Below are 18606 nucleotides of genomic sequence, written 5' to 3'. Positions count from 1 at the left end.
GCACTATTTTGTATTTGGAAAATGCCTGTAGACAAAACGTTGTGACGTGCTTACGTCCAGCTTTATAGTTCAGAACGTGCTTACGCTTTGTATTAAAACAGCATGTGTACGTGAAACGTCATTGTTTACGCGCTCGCCGTTCAGTTACAGGAAGCTGGACAGAGGTGGTCGGACCTGTCAAACAGAAAGGAGAAAAGTTCGGAAACCTTTATTTTATTTTTTATTGCAGTAAAAAAAACATTACTGGTGCAGTTACATGTAACTCTTCTGAATTATTTCAGGTTTAAAAAAAAGTTTTGTTCAATGTATTGGGATACAGAGGAGAAAAGCAAGATCATGGGGTCAAATCAGGTCCCGCACCGCCGCAATTCCACAACATTTTAAAGTTTTCCTCGGATTTAATAAAAGATACATTAAAAAAGGCTACAAAGTGCTTATTTTCCGGCTTCTGCAGAATGTGGTCTCCACACAGCAGGCATTTCACCTCTGCGATCAGAAGTGGATTTAACGTTAGCAGGTCTGGCACGGAGTCTGTTCTGCTGTTCAGAGGTTCATGCATGTTGGTCAGAGGTGCGTATGTAGCCCTACTCGATGTTTGTAAGTGATACACACCATACGTCTAAGTTTGCAGAATGTTTACTGCTGTTGACAAAGACCTGTTTTCTATGATTTGCATAGTCGACTCGACACACTAATCGTCATTCGTCCCCCATTGTCTTTGTTTCAGAGTTGAGCACCTCTGTTAAAGTTCTACAGTATGACGTGAAAAAGTCAGACATCTCGAAGTCTGGCAATAGGAAGTTATTCTTTGACACTCATGCAATGGTCCAACTGCTTGAGGGAAGCGGTAAGATTTAGTTTCCATGTTTCTGAAATGTTCTGCCTAAGTCCAAGTCAGTAATTCATCAAAATGCCCTTTCAGGTTTCATGACCCAGCAGGCGGAGGTCATTGTCAATATGATGGTGAATATCACAAATTCAAACATGGATGTTACGTACGGTGACATGGCTACCAAGATACAGCAGGTGATATTGTTATTGTCTTTTCATACTTTTGTTATTGTTTGGCTGGTCCCATGACCTGTGACCATCACTGGCAAAAGTTGGCAAAGAAATTACCAAAGTTCATCGTGACAGATATTTTTAATAAAAACACATTGAAAAAACTAACGTTGACTGCCTGTTGTTGTCTATACAACTTCCCTTATAGCAGAGCCCAGGTTGAACAGGGCAGTTACTCTTCTTGACTATTTTTGTTTTACAGGAAATCATGTTACAGAAAGTCATGTCTCATATCACCGCTGTGAAAAAGGACATGATCATTCTTGAGAAGAGTGAATTCTCAGCATTATTGACAGAAAATGAGGTGAGACCTCATAATTTATGCTGTGTAATCTATTATCATCATCACCCACTTGATTTGTATACTTCAATTATTTTTCTATATTCAGTGTGAATATTCATTGCCAGTCAAAAGTTTGGGGTCAGTAAGATTTTTATGTTCTTATGCTCACCAAGTCTTTATTTAGTTGATAAAAAAATACAGTAAAAACAGTAACGTGAAATATTATTACAACCAATGTTTCTATTTTAATACATTTTAAAATGTTATTTATTCCAGTGATGGCAAAGCTGAATTTTCAGCATCATTACTCCAGTGTCACATGATCCTCAGAAATCATTCTAATATGCTGATTTGCTGCTCAAGAAACCTTTCTTATTATCAATGTTGAAACCGGTTGTACACTTTTCTTCAGGATTCTTTGATGAACAGAAAGTTCCAAAGAACAGCATTTATTTTAGATAGAAATCATTTGGAACATTATAAATGTCTTTTGCTCAATTTATTGTGTTCTTGCTGAATAAAAGTATTAATTTCTTTAAACAAAAAATCTTACTGAACACAAACTTTTGAATATTAGTGTATATAAATAAATTTATATATTTCCCTCTGCCGTCTGCATCTCTTGTCTTGGTAGTAGCTCTATAGTAGCTGTGAAATAAAAAGTGATGCCTTTTCTGAATAAGGTCATTATTTGGTTTGCCTTGAATTTCCTTGAATCCCTCAAATGAATTACTCAATAGTTTGGTATATTCACCTAATAAAGAAGTATTATGCATTTTGTTTCCTTTACAGAAAATCAAGGTTGAGCTATCACAGCTAAAGTTACAACTCACTGTAAGTTATTGGAAAAACAACTTTTTGGTGAAAAAAGGTTTTTATTTTGCTATTCAGACCTTAAAAACACAGCCCCATGACCAAACATATTTACTGGGCACTGGGTTTACTAGTTTTTTTTAAAATAGTTTTACATTTTGTGCTGCAGGATGTGATAAACAAAAGGCGTGCAGATACCATGTTGGATTTGAACATAGAAAAAAGCCGTGTGAAGGAGATGGTAAGTACAGCAAGATCAAAAACAGCTTTGAAAGCTTCACCATCTCTGGAAACCAAAGATTTGTTAGTTATGTGAGTTGTGTCGTTTGGAGCTGACAGTTATATATGCTTTAACTGAGATGTGTTTGCTCTTGGTCCAGACGGCAGACTTTGACAGACAACTTCTTGGGACCAGGAATGAATTGATGGAAATGGTGAGAAGTACCAGCATTTAGGACAATAATGTTTCTTTATTTTTTTTTTTGTATAAAACTTTTTATGAAACTTCTTTCTTAGCATTCTGAGCAGGATCGGCATGTGACACAGACCCACATGAAAATCGACACAGAAGTGGCTGGCCTGAAGACGATGCTGGAGGCACATAAACTAGATACTATCAAATATCTTGCAGGTAAAAGTGTCAAGATCACACATTTGCCTCAAGTCTAGAATGAGGCTGAAACTTTTTGTTGAGCTTAATTTTTTTATGAAGGCCCAAAATGTGGCTACAAGTACAAAAAAGTAAAGACTGTAGCAGTTTGTGTGATGTCTGCATATTGTATGTTTATACTTTTTTGTTTATACAGTTTTTTTTTTAATTTTTTCAAATGCAATATGGATTATTTTGTTATTTTTACTTGTTTGTACACTTGAATTATCCGTAACAAATTGATATATTAGTATATTGAGATTATAGTGTATGACTACTTTTGCTTGCTACTTGCTAGTGTATAAAACATTTGCTTATTTGCAGATGTCTGAACTAATTCTAAACATAATTCATTGATCAGTACATTAAAAATCAAATACTTGTCTATATTTACTCAAGTAAAATTAAAATGAGTACTTTTACTTGTGTAATATTTTATTAGAATATCTACTTTTACTCAAGTATTTGATTACTTTGTCCACCACTGGTCTCAGCAAAGATACCATGTTCATTAAGTACCTTCTCAAGGACCTGCCGCACACACAGCTGCAGAATGTCCTTGTTCCATTAATCATACCGATAGAGGTCAATATTAATTTATTCACATAACTGGTCAGTAAGAGACTGTTTCAGTATTTATTTTCATTAATGATTTATTTTTCTAATTCTTCTAGGTTCGGTATTCACGTGTCTCACAGTAGTACTTGGATTCTATCGGATATGGATGTGAACATCAGGAGACATTGTTCTTCCTATATATATATTTAAAAATCGCCTCATCAGCCTTTGGTCATAAGAAGAGCTGTGATATTCATAGTCATCCTCCAAGAGCAAATTTCCGTTCCTGCTTTATAAAGATATCAAGTTCTACTGGGAAAATAAATCATATTTACATATCTACATCAACAGTGCAACATCTTGCATTAGGATCATGACGTCCATGCTTTTTAACAGCAATGTCAACAGCTGAATGAAGCCCAAATTTTAAAACAAACAGCTATTTGTATTCATTCATGTTGTGCAGTGTTTTATGTGTGATGAAATGATACAGTTTAAATACACTGCATATTTAAGCAACATCACGCTGAATATTAGCACAGCTCTGACAAACAGCTGGATGATGTCAAATAAAGTGCCCTGGGTTGTTCTGGCATTAAAGTACATTACATGACATTTTCCATATTTTTTGTATGCAGTACACAAAGGATTGAAAAAAAAACTTGAGTTTATACTAGCTCATATGACTAAAATGATTTCATGTTGAAAACATGAGGTGAGGATTTAAACGCACAAGATGTACAAAAAAAGTGTATTTATGATATGATTCAAAGAAAGTCAAAGTGAATATGATGATGTTATTGTGATTAATATTAATAAAATTCTAGTGTTTTTGAATCCTCTTTGTGTACCTGTTTTGTGAGGGCGAATATGAAAGTTGTCACCGTTACTGACGGTCTCTCTCCAGTACACTAGAAGGCAGTGTGAGGAACTCAAGTCGCAGGCGCTGAACGATGAAGAACAGCGTGCCGTGTGTCTCTCAACCTCATGTGCGAATTGACCATGATCAAGAATTGACATGCAATGTGCATCTCTGTTTTGGTACGTTACCTTTTGTTATGGTTACTTATATGTAATTTTGGTGGCCGCTAATTCCTTTATCCAGCGGTCAACTAGTTTTAGCTGCTTCAAACAGTTTATGTGGCAACTCCCAGCTGGTTCACTTTCAATGTGCAACGTATAACGTTAATGAGTTTGAGTGATTCTGTTGACCGTAAACGAATCTTATTTTTAAGCGAGGGAGACATATCAGTTGTTTAATACATGTCAATCAAATCTATTTATATGAATGGCAGGATCATCATATTGTTAAACCATGTTTTTATACTGGGGCTTTAATGACAACCCCAAGCTACTTTTATGGTTGGTTGGATGAAAGTTAAAGGTCCCATGGCATGAAATTTTCATTTTATGAGGTTTTTCAACATTAATATGAGTTCCCCTAGCCTGAATATTGTCCCCAAGTGGATAGAAATGTTGATCGGTGTAAACACGAGTTCTGGCTGTCTTTCTCTGCCTTTGAGAAAATGACAGGCCAGACGAGCCAATCCTGAAGTCTCCTGGTTTGACGTCCAAGCAGGAACGGTTACCTCCCTTTCCTCCGCCCAGAGAATCTGGCACGCCCATGCAAGCGCTCGAGAGCTTGTGAACGCTGGCAGTTTCTCAGTGTTTGGATGTACAAATGAAAACAGAAGTCTTTTTTCAGTTCCTTCTGATCTGTGATCAGTGATTTCTTATGTGTAGCTAATTATTTATTATTCGTGCACACGCTGCGGCTTCTCTCTCTCCCGACAGAGCGGTGTTTTCGTGTTTTCTATCTTGTGAGTCAGTGTTTTTGTACGTCGCGTCTATCTGTTCTACAATGTGCATACAGTCGTTTATGCTCAACATCAGAAGACTAACATCTTTAGAGATAAACCTCACACACGCCGAGGCTCGGGCTGCACTGACTCGGCCTTCAACATCCCCGACCCCCAGTACTGCATCTGGCCCACAGCGGAGGCACCAAACGCGGCGCGAGATTAAGCAGAAGGGGGGTGAGCGTGAGGGTATCTGGGCTAGGCTAGCCAGCTATTCCCACAATAAACTGGATTACATTCGATTACTGCTGTTGTGTCTTTGTTTGCGCTGTGTACTCAATGTGCGCCACTGACGCTTTCCATATGATAGGAACATATGGATCTAAAAATAATGCTATTATTAACACTTACTCATAACTCGTTCATCTCGACAGCTGTAATGGTACTTTGCATGTGTTACAAAGTTGGTAATAATGATGAAGACGGACTCGGCGTGACTGGGACTCGTGTTTATTCAGAACTCTCAAATACAAACACAAACTCGCGCTAACTGACAGCGCTCTCATAACTCAGTAGTTACTATAAATAACTTTGTTAGCAATCGCTGAGCTCAGTCTCTGGTACATTAGTGATGTCCGGTTCGCGAACGATCTTTCTTTTGAACCGGTTCTTTTTAGTGAACCGAATCAGTTCACCAAATCGGACTGAATCGTTCTAAACGGTTCGCGTCTCCAGTCAGCGCTGATCCATAATTTACTAAAGTTACTAACTTTCTGACATGAGTGACAGCCCCTCCGACTAGAAATAGACTAATAACCTGAAGTATATGCTGTAACTAAAACAGTTCACTGAACTGAGACTGACAGAACCGATGTGAAGTGAACTCCGGTCCATCCATCTCTCTGGCAGCAGCTCGTGCCTCGTAGACCTCGTTAAACCACGCCCCCTCCGCTCATATCAAATGCAAAGATGTCAGCCAATCACAACAGTGGGCGTTTTTACTGAAGTCTGACAGCAGACACGCCTCTTGTAACAGGGCCTTCAGCCACAGGGCAAACAGCAGTATAGACAAAATGCCTTTTATTTCTAAATTATGACATTTTATGATGTAAAAATCATATTAACAATATAAGTACACCTCAGGAAACATTATAAAATAATACAAAAATGCCATGCCATGGGACCTTTAAATATTAGATTGTGTGCGTTTTTTTCCAACAGTAACGTTACGAAGAATGTGATGCTGCTTAGTGCTTAATTATAACCAATTATTTTCAGACCCAAAGTACAACACTCCTGAGAGAAGATGACAGATGCTTTCAGTAGCAGCAGTGAGGCAGTTCTTCAGCGCACTGTCAATGTGTCCACCGTCACAAGCAGCCTTGCTGGGAATTTGATGCAGCTGTATCAAATAGCTGAGACATGCCATTTTATCACTAGTAATCAATTCAAGAAGGCAAGACAACATTTTAGAAATCATCTCTTATTTACTTAAACCATTTGTCCAGATGATCTATAAAGGACAGTGTGTCCTGATTTTATCACAGGTAGCTTTACAGTTTCCAGATGAACTCCTTCCTGATGCTGTCAGGGTCTCTGTCGAAATAGAGAGTGAAACCAAAGCCAAGACGTTCATTTTAGGAGATACATCCTATGGCAGGTAAGAACCCTGTTGTTTCATTTACATTACAAGAAAATCATATGTAATCCTGTCATGTAACCACTAAATGCATATATAGCCCTACATATTTCATATTTTAAGACACTTCTAATCAAGTCCGCAATTTATTATTTGTGTGTATTTATTTAGCAAGTGCCACAGAAAGCGGCATGTGTCATATCATTCTCATGAAGTAAAAAATTCAAAACCTTTTTTTTTTTTTTGGCCTAAAATGACCGAAGATCACCAAAGGGTTAAAGGGTTAGTTCACCCAAAAATGAAAATTCTGTCATTAATTACTTACCCTCATGTCGTTCGACACCCGTCAGACCTCCGTTCATCTTCGGAACAGAAATTAAGATATTTTAGTTGAAATCTGATGGCTCTGAAAGGCCTCCATTGGCACAATGCACGGTTCACTCTCAAGACCCTTAAAAGGTACTAAAGACGTCGTTACAAAGTCCATCTCACTACAGTGGTTCTAAAATAACTTTATGAATCGGCGACAATAGTTTTGTGCGCAAAAAAACCCTAAAAAATAACGACTTACATAGTGATGACGATTTCAAAACAAAGCATCATGAAGCTTCGAAGCGTTATGAATCACTGAGTCGATTCAGCGGTTTGAATCGCCAAATTTCAGCAGTTTGGCGGTTTGACACGCGATCCGAATCATCATTCGGCTCAGTGATTCATAACGCTTCGAAGCTTCATGATGTCATGATTCATTGTCGCCGATTCATAAAGTTATTTTAGAACCACTGTAGTGAGATGGACTTTGTAACGACGTCTTTAGTACCTTTTAAGGGTCTTGAGAGTGTAGAGTACCATTGTGCCAATGGAGGACTTTCAGAGCCATCAGATTTCAACTAAAATATCTTAATTTCTGTTCCGAAGATGAACGGAGGTCTGACGGGTGTCGAATGACATGAGGGTAAGTAATTAATGACAGAATTTTCATTTTTGGGTGAACTAACCCTTTAATATTGTGTGGGCTACTACTGACTTCCAGACCTGTTTATTTCCTTTTCAGCTGTTGTGTAGACGAGGTAGCAGCAGAACATGTAAGAGCAGACTGTATAGTGCATTATGGGCCATCTTGCCTCAGCCCATGCAGACGACTACCTCTTCTGTATGTGTTTGGGAAAAGACCTATAGATGTCCAGCAGTGTGCTGCAGTCTTTAAAGAGCTTTACCCTGACCACCAAAGTCATGTCGTCATACTGTATGACGTCACCTATTCACATGCTATAGGTAATTGGTACTGTTCAATCTATGCTAAAGCTTAATAATGTTCATTTAATGCAGGGGTGGCCAATCCTGCTGCTGGGGGGGTGAGGGTCCTGCAGTGTTTAGCTCCAACCTTCCCCAACACATCTGCCTTGAAATTTCTAGGCTTGTATCCATAATTGTCCCCTATTCACTATTCCCTGTCAGTCCACTTGAAGGAGTGAATAAAAAAAGAGTAAGCTAGCATTAATATTTTACATCTAATGGATTCGACTGACAAAAAAGTTTGAGAACCCCTTCTCTAGCCATTGAGTATACATCAGTTGAACACCCATTATAGTTTCAACACCAATACGCATGGCTGTCCCTTTGAATAGAGCTTTTTCAGGTGTGTTTAATTTTGATTGGAACTAACTCTGTAGGTTTGTGGCCCTCCAGGAGCACGATTGGACACTTCTGATTTAATACCACTGTGAATGTTGTGTGTTAATTTATATCATCTCTCCTCAGGTGATCTCAGGACGCTTTTGTGTGATATCTACCCCAATGTTGCGGTATCTCTTCTAAAAACTGATTGTTCCAGCGGTGCTGAACTGATAAAGGACAGCTGTGTGGACAGTGATCACTTGGATTCACAGGATGGTGGAGTCATTTTTAAATTCGGCAGACAGTTTAGTGTAAAAAAGGGGCAGAGTGTTGATGATTACAGTATGTTTTACATTGGCCACGAAGGCCTGACTCTGACAAACTTCATGATGACCTGGAACCATTGTGCCTTCAGCTCATTCAATCCAGAAACGTGCACAGGGCGTATGGAATCGGTTAAAATCAACAAGGCACTGATGAAGCGCTATTATGGCGTTGAACGGGCTAAAGATGCCAGTGTGGTGGGCATTTTAGTGGGCACCCTGGGTGTCGCCAGTTATCTGACCATCATAGACCAGCTGAAAGACATTCTTCACAAAGCTGGCAAGAAGAGCTATATGTTTGCTATGGGAAAGATCAATGTTCCCAAGCTCGCCAACTTCTTGGAAATTGATGTTTACGTGCTAGTTGCCTGTCCAGAGAACTCGCTGCTGGATTCAAGTGAATTCTACAGACCTGTGGTGACTTCCTTTGAGATGGAATTGGCTTGCAATAAGCAAAGAGAGTGGACTGGAGAATATGTCACAGACTTCAGAGATTTACTGCCTGGTATGACATTGCATCATTTTAACAAATCATACTATAGAGCACTAGAAAAGCATTGTGATATTGATATTGTGTTGCTTATAGGCTTTGAATTATATCCGTGTCCATGTTTGGTATTGTTCTGAGTATCTTAATAAGAAACCTATATTATAGGTGGAAACAGTCATGTGGTTTTCCCTGAACCAAACCAGTCTGCCATTGAGGAAGAGGCCACAGATGTCTCTCTTATCACAGGAGCTCTGCGAGCCTGTTCCACCACCTCATCTGAGATAATAAATGGCACATCAGAGTCTTCACTTGTGCTCAGGAATCAGAATCTCACTGTGGCCAATGCTAACACTGCAGGTATAGAGTCTGAGGCCATACTGAACTGTAGTTGCGGTAGTAATTCTGCCACTTTTTTAAAATAAAACGTTTGATTCATGCAAATGCAGAATATAATCATGATCTTTTGTTTTGCAGCATCATTTTTGGCTGGCCGTAGTTGGCAGGGACTGGAGCCCAAACTGGGGCAGACGCCAGTCGTGAAAGCTGTGGAGGGACGGAGAGGCATCGCAATCGCTTATGAGGAGGAGGGTGTGGGAAATAAAGACGCTTTAACATCGCCTCAAAAATCATAACACTCATTTACTATTGGACTGTCACATAAATCATCAAAGGACTACCTTCACACTCACAGCACATGAATCACATCAATATGAAGAGGATTTAATTAAGTAATGAAGCATCTTTTGGGGACATGTTTTAAGTCTCTTGATAATGGCGAGAGTTTCTTTTGCTGCTGGTCAAATATCAAGGAAGGTAAATTAATATTTGTTAAATATATATAAGAATGTAAAGTTCTATTGTGCTACCAATGTGGTAGCAATCTATAGAATAATAGAAGGAAAATGTAACTGACGTCAAATGTGCTTTAATGTTGTCTTGTTTTTAAATGTTATATTCCAACAGAATAAAGGTCGTTCTTCTGCCTTTATCAAAATATGACCTCAATAATGATGTGTAGTCTGGCGTACTATACAAACAAAGTGTGATGAGCATGAGTTTAACAATATTACTATTACTATTAAAAAATGTAAGCATGCAAAATATGTGTAAATCAACACATTAATTGTAACTATTGGTTGAACATTCATTCACATTGCTGATCCCCATTAAGAGCTTTAACAAAGGTCGCTGGGAATATGCCAATCTTCCCATTGCATTGACCCTCAAGCCACTCATCATTGACTGAAAATGAAAGAAAAATCAGAAATGCATCTTAAGAATGCCTTAGTCCATAGTCATACTGTATTTTATGTTCATATTAGTGAATTACAAGCATCACATTTTCAGTTCCTACCTTTTGAGAGAACCGTGATGACGTTTCCCTGTTTGAAAACCAGATCCTCTGGCGTAGAAGAGTCATAAGAGTAAAGAGCTACCATTTTCTCATGAGGCACACTTTTACCCTTTTGGACGGCAGTTTTGGGAAGGGCCAGAAAATAAATGTAGGGTTTAATTACAGGCAAAGCTGTCTTGTATAAATATTACTATATATTATGTGGTCATTTGATCCTGTGTAAGCATAGATGAGTCAAGCTGTTGTACTTTACCTCTGTCACTGAACACCACAGCGTAAGACGGCCATCCTTCATACTACTCCACACAGCCTCCATTTCAGAGTCCTCAATAATCACTCTCTCATCTGAGCCTTCCTTGGCATAACTGAAAGGTACATTACAACCACATTTTTTTTCTCTCCCTGAAATGTTTAATACAGTGCTGGAAATGTTATGACTGGTATAGTTACCGTAAAGTTAACGTTGATTCAGGCAGCTTAAGTTTAGAGCTTATCCTCCGAAGAATGACTACATATGGTTGTCCAGGTGCAACACTGATTGCTATGGTGAACTGAAAATGTACTTTCACAATGCAGCCTGAGAATTCAGTAGTGCCAGTAGTCTGTAAGGAATATAACAAGCTTTAGAAATAATTCAATTAACAATCTGCCACAAACAAAATGTCTATATCTAATAAAAGTTTGAGTTAGTTGATATCAAGTTACAGTATAGACTGCGATTATTTTGTATGTAAAGGAATACTGAACCTCTGCATTCACAGTTTTCAGGCCTTCTATACCCACTGGTCTACTAGGTGGTGCTCTTCTTGGTGGAGCTGGTATATCATCGTTTTCATTTACGGGTTCAATCTATAAGATGTTGACATATTTTTTAAAATGTAGGACAATTTTTTTTACATTTTGCTCAGTCAAACATGAGAAGCTTTTGGAGGACAGAATCAGCTAATATGGATCTCAACAACAACGTGGTTTGAGTTATAAATCTATATACAATTGATCTCTGTGCGGCTGTATTTTGGTATTTATGCAAACATATTAGTACCTTTGGCCATTTTGTAATACTGCATATTTGTTCAAAAGGCAATTACCTGTATTGGTGTTGCTGTCATTGTAACAATATCCAAGGGTTCAAGGAAATTATAAGGTACAAGACCTCGCTGGAAATAACCAGAAAAAAAAAGAATAGGGCATTATTTTCTCTGCTTTGAACATATACACGTACCGGTCACAGAACTGTCTTAAATCTTCATGGCATAGATTCAACAAGGTGCTGGAAACATTCCACAGAGATTTGTCAATATTGTCTTGATGGCATCATCCAGTTGCTGCAGATTTGTGGGCTGCACATCCATGATGCAGATCTCCAGTTGTACCACAACCGTGCCACATTTAGTCACTTAAATCACCTTTCTTCCACATTCTGATGCTCAGTTTGAACTTCAGCAGATCATCTTGACCATGGCTGTGTCCAAAATCACCCCCTTTACCCTTAAATAGGGCACTATTTGAGGGGGCAGCCATAATGTGGCATTATTTTGACTCCATTCAGGTGGCCGGTGAGTTTATGTTGATATTAGCATGCCACTGGAATGCTCTTTTGACATTGAATTCCAGCTCTCATGTCTGTGCTCATTGCACTGCCCTCTATGATAATTTACCAAAAATGTACCTTCTCATTGAAAACAACAGATGCCCAGTTGTCTGCTCCTTTCTGAAGAACAAAGACAATGTTTCCAGGCAACACAGCCAGCTCTTCTTTGGTCTCAGGAACGAACTCATATAGAACAGTGTGCGGCTCACCTTCAAATACCCTGTTGATTATGACATTTACATTTACTGTCTTAAAGGGATAGTTCACCCAAAGATTTTAAATCTGTCATCATTTACTCGCCCTCAAGATGTTCCAAGTATGTATTAATTTCTTTCTTCCTCTGAACATATTTTGAAAAATGTGAGTAACCAAACAGTTCATAGCCACTGACATCCATAGTATTTTTTAGTATCAACTGTTTGTTTATACTTTGTTTGTTCCGCATTCGTCTAAATATCTTATTTTGTGTTCAGCAGAAGACAGAAATTCATACAGGTTTGGAACAACTTGCGGGCGGAGTAAATGAATACATGAATTTTCCGTTTTCTGTGAACTATCCCTTTAACAGATATACACCAAACCCCACGAAGAGGTTAAAATGCATTAAATAATGTTCTTCATTTTGAACATGACCTTAAATTAGTTTTACCTTAGTATTTCTGGGAGTTTTGGTGTAGGTGGAACATTGTCAACCTAGATAATACACAAATGATGGGGTCATTAAAAGTTGAGCATTAACATTATCTTCAAACCTCTTTCAGTTACTCTTATTTTCATCCAACTGTTAACTCACTTGTTAACAAACTTACTTGAGGCTGAAGTGGGGCAAAACCAGAAAACTCATCTGCAGGTACAATAGAAGATACAACCTATGAAAAAAAAAACACTAGTCTTAATCAGTTATGTCTAATTTAACGGCAAAATAGAAAAGGGATCGCTTCAGTAACTGGACACAAGTTTTAGTGATTGCACACTGTATCCATTTGTTAATGGGGTGGTGGGTACCTTAGCTTTTCCAAGATAGTCCTTTTTCTCCAGCTCTGCCACGTAGTGCTTATTGGGTTTGAATAGCAGCCCTGCACGAATCTCTACCAGAGGAAAGAGCTTCTGCTTCTGGAAAGAGGAAATCACAATGTGCAGACAGTTTAAAACAATGCATAAAGACAACCACAGCACAATTAATGCTGTGTTGCACTATGCTCATCAGCATAACTGATTTGAATTTAGTTTTTTGTTTATTATTTTTCAAAATAAGGTTATCCTGATGCAACAGTTTTAAAATATGTAATCACAAAGAATGACACACACACTGATGAAGCATGACTTCATCTGTCTTGTGAATTTTGCACTTTCTGCAACTTACACAACTTCCTACAAATCCTAACTAGAACCACTGATTACGCAACGCCAAATTTAACCAATATATTGGTTATGAAAACTGCAATATGTTACAAAAGAACAATAGCATTATATATCATTGAAAAAAAGTGCAGCAGTGTGCAATTTATTCAGTATATCCATTTAGGGTGGCAACATTATAAAGCTGCATTAGTAATTAATGCATTCAGTAATATTAATTTTTGTTTAAAATTCTAGTACTGATACTGATAGCTGTTACAGACCAGTATGGCATCCAGAGCATGGTCAATATGGCTGAATTTGGCGTCTGCCCTCAGGTTCAGAGCAGTAAGAAGGTTCTCTTGAGCTTTCTCCCATTTTCCCAACTGAGCCTGTACCAGCCCGATGTTGTGCAGCACCTAAATGTTGCATGGGACAAAACGACTGCATCAGAGAATGGACTGGGAGCTTGTTGATTCGACTCTTGAGTTCTGCTTTAGCCTTATGGGGGAAAAGCCTTGCCAACATAAAGTCATGCTAAATGCAGTACATGTTAAATAAGTCATCAAGTACATCACTTGGAATAAATCATGAGTCATTCAACATCACATCTATTAATGTATAAAATCAATGAAGGGGGAAAACAAGATTCTATGGACATGGTTCAACACAAAAAAAAAGGTTCTATATGGCACCAACAATGGTTCTTGGCTCGTAATCATAGGGGAACCTTTTTAAGTGCTATATAGCACCAATTTTGGTGCTTCAGTGGTTCTTCAGCGGTTCTTTGACTAAGGTGCTATATAGCACCGCTACTATATACAGAACATGTTAAGATATGATGCTATATAGCACCAAAAGTGGTTCCCCTATGATTACAATGAAGAACCATTTTTGGTGCCATATAGAACCTTTTTTTTTTTAGAGTGAATGCATGGCACAACTCTTGTCTTACCTCACAAGCACACAGTTTATATCTCAACCCCAGAGGTTTGTAATCTATTAGCTGATTTCCTCTTAACTGCTTAAACGCCTGTTGGAAATCTAGAAGGGACTCTTCAAACCTGAAGATACAATTATGAACATTTTAATAAAGCCCCAGGACATTTCATCAAGAGAAACAGAATGTGGTGGGTAGTCCCTTAAGCAAAGAAAATATATTTTCTTATATATTTACAGTCAATATATTCAATTATTTAATGTATATTGAAAATATTGTTAAAATCACACAATATAAATTTTTTATATTCATTCATATTCATAAAAATTGGTACTGTAAAAAAATAATTCATACAAATTTATAAAATATGGTACTGTGTGTGTATACATATATTTTAACATATATGTACTATATATGTAGACTTTTATATGGGAACATGCATGTGCAATATCCATGTATTTTTATTTATTTATTTATAGTTCATAAAGCACAAATCTCATTTACCACCCACGTTTGCCATGACAAGACATTCAATTATTTTAATATTGTTTTCAGTTAACCCTTCTTTTTTCTTATATGCCATCACACATATTTTCATTTATGAAATGTGTAACGATGCAATCAATAAAGTGAGATAATATGAGTTCAGCTTTATGTAAAAAAAAGCGTTAACTCTTGAAAGAAAGATTGAGTGTTTCAATAAAGGTATTACAGTGCAGTTGTTGTCTTCATTGCTATATTTTTTTTTTATATTTATCAATATATAGCCATACCTGGTAAATTAATATATTGCAGTATATTGAAAAATATAAACACTAGTTTTCCATGTATGGAAATGTATTATTTGATATATTGCACTATATTTTAGTTTCGTAAGGGGTGGTGCCCTCTTTTAAACTATAATAAAAGCACAAATATTTATTAATGTGTTATGAAGAGATGGTAATGGCCTTACTTTTCCTTTTTGTAGAATACAACTCCTCTCTGAAAAAAGGCCACAGCCAGATGTTCATCCCTGCCAATGCTTCCATCAAATGCCTTAAGATGTATAACAGAGATAAAAGTTCCCCATAAAGAGTGAAACTACTTTTACTTCCCTTTTTTTACAGCCACAAACCTTTTTTAAAGTAGCAAAAAAAAAACTTTTTAAATCATAATTCAAAGAGCATAGTATTCTAAAAAGAAATTCTTAAGTAGTATAGAACTGAATATGCCAGGTAACTGTACCTTTTCAGCTTCATCTAATTCACTGTTGTTCAAATAAAGACAGCCAATGTTGAAGGCAATCTTGGAGCTCTTCTCCTCGATGTTGAGGAATATCCTGAGAGCAGAGTCTGGGTCTCTTTGCTCCACACAAGCCACGGCCTCGTCCCACTGACGGAGAGTGCTTACAAATGACATGCTCCTTCAGAAGACTATTAGCAGTGAACAAATGAACGCTGTTCTTCTCTATTGCGAGCCCAGCAGAGGGAATCTGAAAGTTGTCTTAGAGAACAAGCCCATCCCCTCCTCTGAGAGAGAGGAAGTGATCAGCTTCACATGTCACTTGCTTCTTTATTTGTTGTTTCCTCACTTGCCATTTGAGTAAGTTCACTTTTTTTGGTGTCCGTAAGGCATAATTATTAATCTGACAAAAGGTAGCATACTCTTATTTTGTTAGTTATGCTTTTAAGTGTAAGGCATGTTTTGTTGACTCTGTACAAAGAGTGATTGTATCAAATGGTAATTCATGACACATTCACCTACCATGGTACTAAATGATTATCAATAATGTACTTTGGTATTTAGATGGTACTCCAGTAATAATAATAAAAATCTAACGTGTCCTATTATAGACAGGCATATTTGCATACAGGGAGTGCAGAATTATTAGGCACGTTGATTTTCTGATCATATTTTTTTTCCAGGCACATTTGACCAATTCCAAACCACAGTAATCCTAATAAATTTAGTATTTAATAATGTATAAGTGATATATAATTGTTCATGAAGGCTGGAAATGAAAATCACCTTATATTCAGGTGTGCAGAATTATTAGGCATGTTTTCTTTTACAGATAAATTGAGCCAAAAAAGAGATTTAACTCTTTTTAAAAAGTATTAAATGCCCATGAGAAGGATGCAATACTAATCCAATACTAGACATTGCAGTTAAGGCATGACCATTGGACAGTGAAATGCTCGTTGGGTCAGCAGGATCTGACAAAAACAGGTGGTGAAGAAAAGACACCTGTTAACTGCAAAAGAATTAAGAATTAAGGTGAAGAATTAAGGGTGAAACCATCAGGAACCCTTTAGTCTCCAGCGCCACCATTTTCCAGAGCTGCAACCTACCTGGAGTCTCCAGAAGTGCAATGTGTCAGGATCTCAGAGACTTCAGTTAGGTAAAGAATCCTAAAAAATGACCCCCACTAGATAAGAATCATAAGCTGAAGTGTTGTAAAATACATGAAGAAGGTTTTTTTATAGGCTTTATGGACAGATAGGTTGAGAGTGACTCTTGAAGGACCAGCACCACATCCTCTAGTACCACTGTTTGAAGAATTCATCTTCCAGAATCTGGCAGTACGTTTTGGGAGTTCATTTTTAGTCCATCTCTGCAAAACGGACTTCAGGATGGACTAAAATGAACTCCCAAAACGTACTGCCAGATTCTGGAAGATGAATTCTTCAAACAGTGGTACTAGAGGATGTGGTGCTGGTCCTTCAAGAGTCATTCTCAACCTATAAAACCTATAAAGCCTATAAAAAAACCTTCTTCATGTATTTTACAACACTTCAGCTTGTGATTCTTATCTAGTGGGGGTCATTTTTTAGGATTCTTTACCTAACTGAAGTCTCGGAGATCCTGACACCTTGCACTTCTGGAGACTCCAGGTAGGTTGCAGCTCTGGAAAATGGTGGCGCTGGAGACTAAAGGCTTCCTGATGGTTTCACCCTTAATTCTTCACCTTAATTCTTAATTCTTTTGCAGTTAACAGGTGTCTTTTCTTCACCACCTGTTTTTGTCAGATCCTGCTGACCCAACGAGCATTTCACTGTCCAATGGTCATGCCTTAACTGCAATGTCTAGTATTGCATTAGTATTGCATCCTTCTCATGGGCATTTAATACTTTTTGACTTTTCAGTCTGAGTTAAATCTCTTTTTTGGCTCAATTTATCTGTAAAAGAAAACATGCCTAATAATTCTGCACACCTGAATATAAGGTGATTTTCATTTCCAGCCTTCATGAACAATTATATATCACTTATACATTATTAAATACTAAATCAATAGTAGTTATTAGGATTACTGTGGTTTGGAATTGGTCAAATGTGCCTGGAAAAAAAATATGATCAGAAAATCAACGTGCCTAATAATTCTGCACTCCCTATACATCACTTTCTGATTAAGGTTAAGCCTTGCTCTACTGGAACGTTCATGGAAACATGATAATCAGCATATTCCAAATAAACTAAGATACATTGTTTTCCTACAGATCTTTTTTTTCTACAGTTTTAATAATTCTGAAAGATAATTTAACAATGCAACGACCTTGTCCTTGACAACAGCACACAAGCAAGCGCTGAACTTCAAAACGTGGGCCATGAGAGCTTCTGCGTATTGATTTGTGTTTTTATTTCTTCCAAATTCTTTAGTATACTATCCCCCGGTTTCACAGACAATGCTTAAGCTAATCCTAGACTAAAATGCATGTTTGAGCTATTTTAACTGAAAGAATCTTGCACTGACAAATCTTAAAATATGTCAGTGGCATTGTTTTGTCTCAAGATGCACACCAGTAATGTTTTTTTATTGGGCACGTTTATAAAAGTTACTTAAATGTCCTAATTGAACTAAGGCCTAACCCTGGCTTAGTCTAAGCCCTGTCTGTGAAACCGGGCCTAAATGTCTTTCTGTGCTAGCTTGTCTTTGCAGAAAGACCTGCATAGCACCCAGAATCTCTGAGAAGGACACGCACAGATATTATTTAATATTCTGTTACAATAGATATTCCCCAAAACATTAAATTATGCTGGTTTAGATATTGGCTTAAACCAACAGCATGTGGGTTAAAGCATTTGCATGACATATTGGAATATGGTCATTACTTATATTGATCATATATATCATTGGGGTAATGAATGATATTCAGATTAGCTTACTGAT

At 37.5% G+C, this 18606-nt stretch overlaps 3 protein-coding genes across 3 annotated transcripts; 2 read left to right on the top strand and 1 right to left on the bottom strand.

The window, feature by feature from the left end:
- Nucleotides 1-135: 135 nt before the first annotated feature.
- Nucleotides 136-4200, top strand: mcur1 (mitochondrial calcium uniporter regulator 1). The gene is made up of 11 exons (XM_079805091.1): nt 136-196; nt 282-351; nt 455-570; nt 728-847; nt 923-1026; nt 1265-1366; nt 2138-2179; nt 2328-2399; nt 2539-2592; nt 2675-2789; nt 3482-4200. Exons 3-11 carry the CDS (start codon nt 456-458, stop codon nt 3535-3537), a joined length of 780 nt encoding a protein of 259 aa, XP_079661217.1. The 5' UTR covers nt 136-196; nt 282-351; nt 455; the 3' UTR covers nt 3538-4200.
- Nucleotides 4201-4299: 99 nt separating this feature from the next.
- Nucleotides 4300-10330, top strand: dph2 (diphthamide biosynthesis 2). Its single transcript, XM_079805068.1, has 7 exons — nt 4300-4406; nt 6443-6620; nt 6712-6824; nt 7858-8078; nt 8565-9248; nt 9399-9590; nt 9708-10330. The coding sequence occupies exons 2-7, from the start codon at nt 6471-6473 to the stop codon at nt 9863-9865; spliced, it is 1518 nt and encodes a 505-aa protein (XP_079661194.1). The 5' UTR covers nt 4300-4406; nt 6443-6470; the 3' UTR covers nt 9866-10330.
- ncf2 (neutrophil cytosolic factor 2) lies at nt 9855-15969 on the bottom strand. The gene is made up of 14 exons (XM_079805078.1): nt 15684-15969; nt 15412-15494; nt 14472-14580; nt 13801-13935; nt 13184-13291; nt 12988-13047; nt 12828-12871; nt 12257-12398; nt 11676-11744; nt 11335-11436; nt 11038-11189; nt 10841-10952; nt 10588-10696; nt 9855-10475 (listed from the first exon to the last, which is right to left on the bottom strand). Exons 1-14 carry the CDS (start codon nt 15855-15857, stop codon nt 10378-10380), a joined length of 1497 nt encoding a protein of 498 aa, XP_079661204.1. The 5' UTR covers nt 15858-15969; the 3' UTR covers nt 9855-10377.
- Nucleotides 15970-18606: the final 2637 nt, after the last annotated feature.

The sequence above is a fragment of the Gobio gobio genome (assembly GCF_949357685.1).
Source record: "Gobio gobio genome assembly, chromosome: 2".
Classification (NCBI taxonomy): Eukaryota; Metazoa; Chordata; class Actinopteri; order Cypriniformes; family Gobionidae; genus Gobio; species Gobio gobio.
The sequence above is the reverse complement of the archived record's forward strand: the minus strand, read 5'-3'. Positions and strand labels throughout refer to the sequence as shown.

What these genes read in the sequence shown, in the direction of transcription:
- dph2 (XM_079805068.1), top strand. Translation starts at nt 6,471, where the DNA reads ATGACAGATGCTTTCAGTAGCAGCAGTGAGGCAGTTCTTCAGCGCACT. An exon ending in CTAGTAATCAATTCAAGAAG is followed by an intron (nt 6,621 to 6,711) that starts GCAAGACAACAT and finishes ATTTTATCACAG; the next exon opens with GTAGCTTTACAGTTTCCAGA. An exon ending in GGCCAATGCTAACACTGCAG is followed by an intron (nt 9,591 to 9,707) that starts GTATAGAGTCTG and finishes TTTGTTTTGCAG; the next exon opens with CATCATTTTTGGCTGGCCGT.
- ncf2 (XM_079805078.1), bottom strand. Translation starts at nt 15,857, where the DNA reads ATGTCATTTGTAAGCACTCTCCGTCAGTGGGACGAGGCCGTGGCTTGT. An exon ending in TTGCCCCACTTCAGCCTCAA is followed by an intron (nt 12,872 to 12,987) that starts GTAAGTTTGTTA and finishes TGTATTATCTAG; the next exon opens with GTTGACAATGTTCCACCTAC. An exon ending in TGAAAACTGTGAATGCAGAG is followed by an intron (nt 11,190 to 11,334) that starts GTTCAGTATTCC and finishes TATTCCTTACAG; the next exon opens with ACTACTGGCACTACTGAATT.
- mcur1 (XM_079805091.1), top strand. Translation starts at nt 456, where the DNA reads ATGTGGTCTCCACACAGCAGGCATTTCACCTCTGCGATCAGAAGTGGA. An exon ending in TTCATGCATGTTGGTCAGAG is followed by an intron (nt 571 to 727) that starts GTGCGTATGTAG and finishes TCTTTGTTTCAG; the next exon opens with AGTTGAGCACCTCTGTTAAA. An exon ending in CCAACTGCTTGAGGGAAGCG is followed by an intron (nt 848 to 922) that starts GTAAGATTTAGT and finishes ATGCCCTTTCAG; the next exon opens with GTTTCATGACCCAGCAGGCG.